The 9859-nt window shown below is 41.5% G+C and overlaps 1 protein-coding gene across 4 annotated transcripts in view; it reads right to left on the bottom strand.

Moving 5' to 3' along the window:
- ENTPD1 (ectonucleoside triphosphate diphosphohydrolase 1) overlaps positions 1–9859 on the bottom strand; it is a 91027-nt gene that overhangs the window by 25327 nt on the left and 55841 nt on the right. For 3 of the 4 annotated variants that reach the window (XM_040485998.1, XM_040485999.1, XM_040485997.1), the window contains exon 3: positions 606–723. In XM_040485998.1, the coding sequence (XP_040341932.1) occupies positions 606–723 (118 nt within the window). Of the gene's footprint in view, positions 1–605; positions 724–7966; positions 8139–9859 lie in introns of all 4 variants that reach the window. The other variant, XM_040486000.1, reaches the window with a different exon arrangement.

Genomic DNA, 9859 nt, shown 5'->3' with positions numbered 1-9859 from the left:
TTTTATTTTATTTTATTTTATTTTATTTTATTTTATTTTATTTTATTTTATTTTTTAAAGTTTATTTATTTTGAGAAAGAGATAGCATGAGTGAGGGAGGGGCAGAGAGGGAGACAGAGAATTCCAAGCAGGCTCCGTGCTATCAGCGCAGAGCCCTACACAAGGCTTGAACTCATGAACCATGAGATCATGACCTGAGCCAAAACTAAGAGTTGGGCACTTAACCAACTGAGCCACCCAGGCACCTGATCCTCATTTTTAAACCATGGGACTAATATTCCATATGTCAAAGGGAGACCGTGAAGATGAAATAATGCATCTACAGCACTTGGTGCATGGCACACAGAAGTGTCCAGGTGATGGGAGCTACCATATTACTCAAGGGTTTTAAAGTTTGTTTCTTCCTCAAGGGCTCCATCATTAAGGACTGATTTCAATATTATTTTTATAATGACAATAAAATAGCAACAACAGCAGCTCCACTATGTTCTTTTACCCAACTTCCTTTTTCTCATGTGTTCCACTTGCCACACATGTTCTCATGTATGTTCTCCTCATGTTCTCATGCCCCACTGTCTCCCGTCCCCCCTTCCCCTTCATCTTACCTTTCAGCTTGCACTCTTCTATCTGGTGCACCACCCCTGTGTCATTCTCCTTTTCCGCTGGCCACTTATAGATGTACAAACTCGTGTGAGAAGAGCCTGCATCCAGCACAATCCCATACTGAGAGTAAAACATATCAAGAATTTATCAGCATTACAATATTCTTCTCCATACTCAGCTTGCAACAGAAAGGAGACAAAGATAGGAGTTTTCAAAAACGAAGAGAAGGATTTTAATTCAAGACAGACATGGGGGTGGAGGGGGTATGCCTGGTGTCGCCCTGATCACAAGACCTACCAGGATACCAATCCCTCTAGAACAGTGGCTCTTAATGCTGGTTGCACATTAGAAATATCCAGGCCTTACCCAGGATGGGGCCTGAGACTCAGTATGAATTAGAAGCTTCTCAGGTGATTCTAATGGCCAGCCAGGAATCAGAACCATATGCTGAAGCAGCTAAGACAATATGGATGGAACAGACAGCCATGAAACCAGCAGTGCCCAAACTTATGTACACACTGGAATCATGTCAGAATCACCTAGAGAGCCTCAGAGGCTACTGATGCCCGTGTTCCATCCCCAGATATGTGGTTTAATTGGTCTGGTATGTGGCCTGGGCTTTGGAAGAGACACATGGAAAATACTAAGCGTGTTTGCTTTTTAATTATGAATATAACTATATATTGTATTCAATAAAACTTTTAAAATATGTATTTTCATGTTTTGGGCTTTTGCATCTAGGGGGTATGAAAGCAAGAATAAAGGAAGAAAGATGATGGGAAGACAGGGGGAGAAGTCAGTATGAGAAAGAACTAGATGGTCAGAGGAGAAAGGGGGAAAGAACAAAGTCCTCACATTACATTTCATGAGTATGTTAAATGTACCAGGGAGATGTGCTGTCAAAACTGTGCTGTAGTGTAGGTACTCTTTTTATCCGTGCTATAGAGGTAAGAAACTAAAGTACAAAGAGGTTAAGTAATTTACTCAAGATACAGAGCCAATAGGTGACAGAGCCTGGATTTGGATCACAGTCACACCCAAGACCTCATGCTGTATATACAGACAAACACAGGAGCAAGGGCAGAACAACAGCTCTCAAACTGATCCCCTATTAAAGGCTTTTAACAAGGGGTAACTACAGCCAAGTGCACAGATTTTAGGTGTGCATCCCAATGAATTTTTGCATATGTGCACATCCATATACACCACCACCAATATCGAGATTCAGAACATTTTCTACTCCTGAGAAGGCTTCCTAGTGCCCCTTTCAGTCAGTTTCTCCTGAGGGTAACCTTTGTCTTGATTTCTATCACCACAGGTGAGTTTTGCTTATTTCTGAGCTGCGGTAAAGAGACTCACACTGTGTGTCTCCTTTATGGGTAGCTTCTTTTCCTCTATACTGTCTCTCAGATGCTTCCAGACTGTGTGCAGCAATAGTTCATCCTTTTTGTTGCTGTGGAATATTTCATTTTTTACTGCATGCACTATATTTTTATCCATTCTATTTTTGGTGGACATTTGAGTTGTTTCCAGTTTGGGACTACTGGGCATATAACCGCCAGGAACATTCTTACACATGTCATTTTGTGGATATAAGCTCTCATTTCATTCGGATATCGACCTAGGAGTAGACTGCCGAATGCCTTTTTTAATTTATTTTTTTAACATTTCTTTATTATTGAGACAGAGACACAGAGCATGAGCAGGGGAGGGGCAGAGAGAGGGGGAGACACAGAATCCGAAGCAGGCTCCAGGCTCTGAGCTGTCAGCACAGAGCCCGATGCGGGGCTCGAGCGCACGAACTGTGAGATCATGACCTGAGCCGAAGTCGGACGCTTAACTGACTGAGCCACCCAGGCAGCCCCCGAGTGCCCTTTTTGATCATCTCATCTTCATCTTTGGTTACATCCCTAAGTTCAATCAGGAAAAATGCCATGATTGAATAACAATGTCTGCCATGATTTTGTGAGGACAGCATGACAGCACATGTACTTTTATTTATCAGCCCTATGCTAGAGAGAAACATGAAGGAAAGCAAACGGGGAAGCAGAAGGAAGAGAAAAAGAGGAAGCATTTCTAAAATGTGAGCCAATCACTCTCATCACACTTTGCTACTGTGGACCTCAAAGTGTGGCCTGCCTCTTGATAATGCTCAGCTCAGCAGCTGTTTTATATATATCCTCTCCCACTGTCTTATTACTTGGTAAGAACATAAGAACTTCCAGGGAGAAAAGAAGACAAGAATGAGGATTCAAGAGACCTCCCTGGACCACTGGGAAGAGCTACAAGTGGACTCTGCTGAGGTGTCAAGCTTTATTCTGTTTTTCCAGATTAGGGAGTATCAGTGTGCAGCAGTGGGAGGATCCTTGACCCTCCATAACCTCCACAGTGTTCTCAGCTTAGTTACACACAGCAGGACTCCCTGTGGCAATGAGCATTATGCCCTTAAAAAGAAAAATGCCTGTATGCTTGGCAAGAAAGCAAGCTGGACAGACTCCTCTGCAAGCAGGCTTGCAGTGAGAGGAAATCACGAATTGACTTAGGTATTGACCACTGCCGGCAGAGAGGGGAATGCCTGGGGTCTGGGGCCTTTGGAACCATGGGAAGCCTCCTAGAGTGGAGAAAGAGTCTCAGAGGGCTGCACAGCAGAAAATTCTGTTGTTCCCTAGCAGGGTCCGTGAATCCTTCGCGCCAGAAAATGTTCCAGCCACAGCAGCAGATGATAAAATCTATCAAGGCAGCAGCAGCAAGCAGCCTCTATCTGGAATCAGGACATTCTATTCTTTGTTGACATGAAGGTCACTCTTCCAGTAAAGCAAAGGAATCAGCCTTACTTCTATCAGCCTGCTTCTCGAAGGCCTTACACAGGGAGGTGGCTAAGAAACGACTGTTTTCACTACATTTCGCTTGTCAAGTGTTTGAGAAGGTAGAGTGTATACTGTAACACAGGCATTGAGGACATTTCACCTTGTGTATACAGCAGACTGGAATGCTAATCTGTTGAACGGTGCCAAATATTTTTTGTCTTCGGAAGTGGTTTGCAGAGTAAAGAATTGGCATCGCTTGCTGCTTGAGGGACAGATAAAGCTTGATTGTATGAACATTCTGTTTGAACATTTTGGAAGTCTGCCTTTCATTGTTACAAAACTGTCAGCATTTTTACACATTCCCATCTTAGAGCTAGAAGTTCATTCCATCTAATCTTTGTATTTGATAGATGAGAAACTATGTCCGGTACAATTTGACAACTTGCCTAACAAGTCCAGATAGTGAAGGCCTTAGGAGACCCATGTGGGGCCCAGGTGGCCACCGCCTTTTGTTTCTTTTTCACAGCAGCATTTCCAGTGCATGTTCCAGCGAGCACAAAGCCTGCAAGGATCCAGGCAAATAAACCTTCCCAGAAATCTGGGGAAAGCTGAATGTGCTCTCTCTCTCTCTCCTGGTTCATAAAACCCACTAGGTAGTGAATGCTTCACAGAAGTCTGGTGGTGGAGAAACTTGCCTAACTTTGTTTGAGCCAGCATTCCCTAGACTCCATGACAACAGAATTCTGTTTAAAATAAAAATCTCCACCCAACAGAAATGCTTTGACAAATGCTTTGTCTTGTGCCATCCTATCACTCTTACCCAGTGCTTCTGTAGCTCATATTTAAAACACTTCTAAAAGCCCCTGTGAGTCTGTTGTTCACATTAAAGAAACATCAAAGATTTGTGTGATGATGAAGAGATACGATATTCCCGTAGTATTATTTCAATATTACTTTCTATTTTAAATATTTATTAAATATTTAATAGTATTTCAATATTACTTTCTAATTTAAATATTTATTAAATAGCATCTAGGAAATGAAGGGGAGAGCCGTAAAAAGATACTTAAGATCCTACCAAGTAGACATCACCGTCATTTTGATTTATCTCCTTCCAGTCTTTCCTAAATGCATAAATTTTTATATAGCTGAAATCTTACTGTTGTATACAATTTCATCTTAGGCTAGTTTTTGATCATGTCCACGATTTTAAAATCATAACCAATCTTCCTAAGCTATGTTGAGTGAACAGAAGCAGTGCTCTAGAAAAAGGAACAATACTGGGGCGCCTGGGTGGCTCAGTCGGTTGAGTGTCTGACTTCGGCTCAGGTCATGATCTCGTGGTCCGTGAGTTCGAGCCGCATCAGGCTCTGTGCTGACCGCTCAGAGCCTGGAGACTGTTTCAGATTCTGTGTCTCCCTCTCTCTCTGACCCTCCCCCGTTCATGCTCTGTCTCTCTCTGTCTCAAAAATAAATAAACGTTAAAAAAAAATTAAAAGAAAAAAAAAAGAAAAAGGAACAATAAAAATGACCTTGCTTGGTTCATGGAGAGGCCAATGTAGGGCATTTGGTGAAGACCTGGAGGTACAGGTGACAACAGACCCTGAGCCCACCGAGAGGGGTCATGTGGAGGTGGGCCAAAACTCTCCTTAAGATGGAAGTAATTCTACCTGCACAAATGTCACAAGTCCAAGAGTCTGAGTAAATGTCCCTAGATGTGGGGGTAAACAGAAAACTGGAGCATCAGATGATCTACTTGTATTCCTGACTCTGCAGAAGTGAGATATTCAACCTCAGTCTTCTCATTCAGAAGCACCTGCCATGACACTGACCAGCCCTCAATTCCCTGGAGGACAGGTAGCTTCTGTTCCACAGCCTTGGCCCAGAATGCCCTTCACCTGAGATGCCAGCCTTCTCTGACCTTCTCAGATTTGACTCTACCCTCCTAATCCATGGCTCAGAGTACCTGTACTTTTGCTCTAAAGACAGCACTTACCATGACGTGTACTACATGTCTGTGTGGCTATTTGCTTCATGTCTGTCTTCCCCATAAGGATGTGGTACATTGTTCAGGCAGCTCTATTTTGCTTACCATGGTATAGCCAGCATCCACCACAGTATACACTACCACGTGTTAGGCACAAAGAAGGAATCAACAGACAATTGTTGTATCGAATGAATGAATGAGGGGGTTTAGAATTATATGGTTCCTGCACTCCTTCCAGTCTCAAAAGAAGTTAATATTCACAGCCCAATATAAAGTAGTGCCATTGGGGTTGAGTTCCACCACCACTACCACCACCACCCAAAAAAACCCTGTAAGCCAGGTAACATGGGCAGCCATGGGATAATTAACTTCTCTTGGTCATTTCAAACATACTGGTTCTTTAGAATCTTTCTTAAAAGTCTCTGTAGCTTTAGTTGTACTTTTAGCAGCCTCCTCAGTCTGTTTCAGTGAGTCTTTTTGAATAAACAAAACTAATCCTTTTGAACTTGACTCTATAAACAAATCAGGTCTCCATTAGCTACAGCAATGCCGGCAGGGCCTATAAACAATTGGAGACCATTTTATGCCTTTTTTTCCCCTTTAGTTGGAATTACTAGACCTTCAATACAAACCACAGTTTTATTGCTTTTGTTTGTTTAATCGTGGTAAAATACACCGAACATAAACTTAACCATTTTAAGTGTACGTTCAACGTACAGTTCAGTGGCATTAAGTACATTCACACTTTGGTGCAAACACCACCACCATCCATCACCAGGGATTGTTTTTTAAACAAGACAACATTAAAATCCAGTGGAGTACAAATAATATAGACATTTTCCGGGAGTATTTGAGATTGAAAATTGGAGCAAATCTTTCCAAATTCTCCATAAAAAGATACAATCGCACAATCACAAATGCTTAACGAAAGAGACCACTTTAATTCCCTGTGAAAAAGCAGATATACTGGGACAGGCTCAGCAACCTTAACAGATTAGCAGCTAACTGCCTTCCCTAGAACTCATCTCCCTCAAAGTAGTGTGGACAGCTGGTCTCCACGAGGGCTTCTGATGTGCTAGATACTCTGATAAGTGAGCCACTGGTATTATTCCTTATAATCCTCACAACTACTTCCATTTTAATATGAGGAAACTGAGGCATAGAGAGAGAATCCTACTTGCCCAAGTCTCATAGCAGAAAGTAGCAGATCTGAGACTGAAATCAAAACCATCTGGTCCCTGAGCCAGCAGGCTTTCCACAGAAGTGGCAGCTGTTAATGAAGGCATGTGGTTTGGTACTGGGTCAGTCTGGTGCCTTTGAGAGAACCCTGTGGGGATCTGTGTGTGCCAGAATGTAGAATGTTTGTGCTATAAGGAATATCTGGTAACTCGCTAAATGCCAGTGTTCACTAATGAGCAGGAAATTAAGGAAGTGATGAACTGAGCAGATCTGAAAAGCTACCTCCCCATCCAGGTCCACTAGAATAAAGGCACTTTCCCAGGGGGCACGTAGTTCACTAAGGCCTATTTTTTGAAAGCCATCATTGCATATCTACGGGACAGTTGGTTCCCAGACTTTAAGGGCATGGGAATGTCCCAGAATGCATATTCAACAGGTAGGTTTTTCAAACCCTGCAACCTGAAGGTTCAAACTGAGTTGGGGCTGGGGGGACGGGGGTGGAATAGGGAACCCTGGTCTCCAGGGGATTTGGAGACAGAGGCCTGCCTCCCACGTTGACAAATCTTGCCATCAATCTGGTCCTTCACATGCTCTTCACATCCAAGTAGGAGGCAGTTTTACCTGCGTAACTCTATTCATTGAACCAGCAAACTTCTATGAGGCAACCAAGTCAGATGCTGTGCTGGTTATAATTTAACATGGATTTTGTGATTATTTGATTAATGATTATCTCTTCCACTAGACTATAAGCTCCATGAAAGTAAGGACTTTGCCAGTCTTACTCATTGGCATAAACCCAGGACCTAAAATAAGAGTAGATGGTCTGTTTTGTATCTTAAAATCCTCATATATGGACAAAACATAAAAAACTCTTAAATATGCAAAACAAACAGAGGGTTGCTGGAAGGGTTGTGGGAGGGGGGATGGGCTAAATGGGTAAGGGGCATTAAGGAATCTACTCCTGAAATCATTATTGCACTATATGCTAACTAACTTGGATGTAAATTTAAAAATAAATTAAATTAAAAATAAATAAAAAAATTTTTTTTAATTTTTTTTCAACGTTTATTTATTTTTGGGACAGAGACAAACAGAGAATGAACGGGGGAGGGGCAGAGAGAGAGGGAGACACAGAATCGGAAACAGGCTCCAGGCTCTGAGCCATCAGCCCAGAGCCTGACGCAGGGCTCGAACTCACGGACGGCGAGATCGTGACCTGGCTGAAGTCGGACGCTTAACTGACTGCGCCACCCAGGCGCCCCAAAATAAATAAAATTTTTAAAAAAAGAGTAGATGGTCAATGACTATTTGTTAAGTGAAGAAGTTGAGTGAATGAATAAAATGCATGCAATGACATATGAAATCCAGGCCCTGTCCTCAACATGATTACCACCTCAGTAGCTGGGCAAGTAAACAACACATCAGTACAAGAAGGAGTTCTTGTGTTTTTCTAGATGTGGCATGGGCATGAGGCCACTACTTCTCCAGTAAGGCAGAATCCAAACTGGGTCAGGTAGGAAGATGACAGGACTGCATCAGCAGAATGGGAGGGTTGACCTGGGCTGGGTTAGACAAGGGTGGGTTAGATGGGAAGAAGCAGGGATAAAATGGCGATTTGTCACCAGGCAGACAGGCTGCAAAGATGATAATATATGATCTATCAATCCTGAGTGTCCACAGTGGGCCAGGACTCCTGCTCAGCACTTCACGTTTGCATTTATTTATCCCAATTAATTCTTGTGGTAACCCATGAGATACTGAGCCTTGTGCAAGAGAACCTCAAAGGCCCTCATTTTGTTTATCTATAAGATGAGGATAATCTTTCATTCCTTAGAGCAGTCCTGGAAGAAAAAATGGAAATGATTTATAAACTGCAAGCACTATATTAGAATGATAGAATTCCTCAGGACTTGGTCCTTGCCCTCTTCTTGCTTTTTACCCCTTTCCTATAATCTCATATACTTCTAGGACTTCAATACATCAATGACATAAGAACCATATCTTTAGTCTAGACCCATACTGTTCAATAAGGCAGCCCTTGAAATAGCCCTTGTGGCTATTGAGCCCTTGAAATGTTGACTACAGATGACCCTTGAACAACACAGATTTGAACTATGCAGGTCCATTTATACATGGATTCTTTTCAGTAAATACAGTACAATACTGTAAATGTATTTTCCCTTATTATGATTTTCTTTTTTAAATTTATTTATTTAAATTCAAGTTAGTTAACATACAGTGCAGTCTTGGTTTCAGGAATAGAACCCAGTGATTCATCACTTATATATAATACCCAGTGCTCATCCCAACAAGTGCCCTCCTTAATGTCCATCACCCATTTAGCCCACCCCCTGACCTAATTACCCCTCCAGCAACCCTCAGTTTGCTCTCTGTATTTAAGAGTCTCTTGTGGTTTGCTTCCCTCACTGTTTTTATCTTATTTTTCTTTTCTTATGATTTGCTTCTTTCTTTTTTTCTTTCTTTCTTTTCTTTTCTTTTCTTTCTTTCTTTCTTTCTTTCTTTCTTTCTTTCTTTCTGAGAGAGAGATAGAGAGCACAAGTGAGGGAGGGGCAGAGAGAGAGAGAGAGAGGAGACAGAGAAGCAGGGATTGTGTTCACCCAAGTGGGGACTTGAATCCACAAACTGTGAGATCATGACTTGAGCTGAAGTCAGATGCTTAACAACTGAACCACCGAGGTGCCCTCTTCTTATTTTTGTAACGTTTTCTTTTCTCAAGCTCACTTTATTGTATGAATACAGTATATAATACATACAACATACAAAATATGTGTGAATCATATTTTTTGTTTATGTTATTGGTAAGGCTTCTGGTCAAGAGTAGTCAATTAAGTTTTTGGGGAATCAAAAGTTATACATGGGTTTTTGACTGTGTGGCAGGGAATGGTACTCCTAACCACCCATGTTGTTCAAGGGCAAACCATAGTCTGTATTAACATGTGACTTAAGTTAAAAATTGCATTGGATTTTGAAAATAGCATGAAAAAAGGAATGGGAAATGTTTCATTAATAATTATTTTGATGGAATGTTGAAATAATATTTTGGATATAATGAATTGCACTACATTAAAATTTAATTAATGCACTTAATTAATTACATTGTTATTAAAATTAATTTCACCTCTTTCTACTTTTTAAAAGTGCTGCTCCTAGAAAAATTAAAATGTGGCTTGCATTATACTTCTCATAAGCAGTGTGGGTCTATACCTCTTCTATGAGGTCTAGATCTGATTATCCAACTGCTTTGACATTTCTCCTTGGATGT

Source organism: Herpailurus yagouaroundi, unplaced genomic scaffold (genome assembly GCF_014898765.1).
Source record: "Herpailurus yagouaroundi ecotype Mexico unplaced genomic scaffold, PumYag 163, whole genome shotgun sequence".
Taxonomy (NCBI): Eukaryota; Metazoa; Chordata; class Mammalia; order Carnivora; family Felidae; genus Herpailurus; species Herpailurus yagouaroundi.
This window is presented reverse-complemented; position numbering and strand designations above follow the sequence as displayed.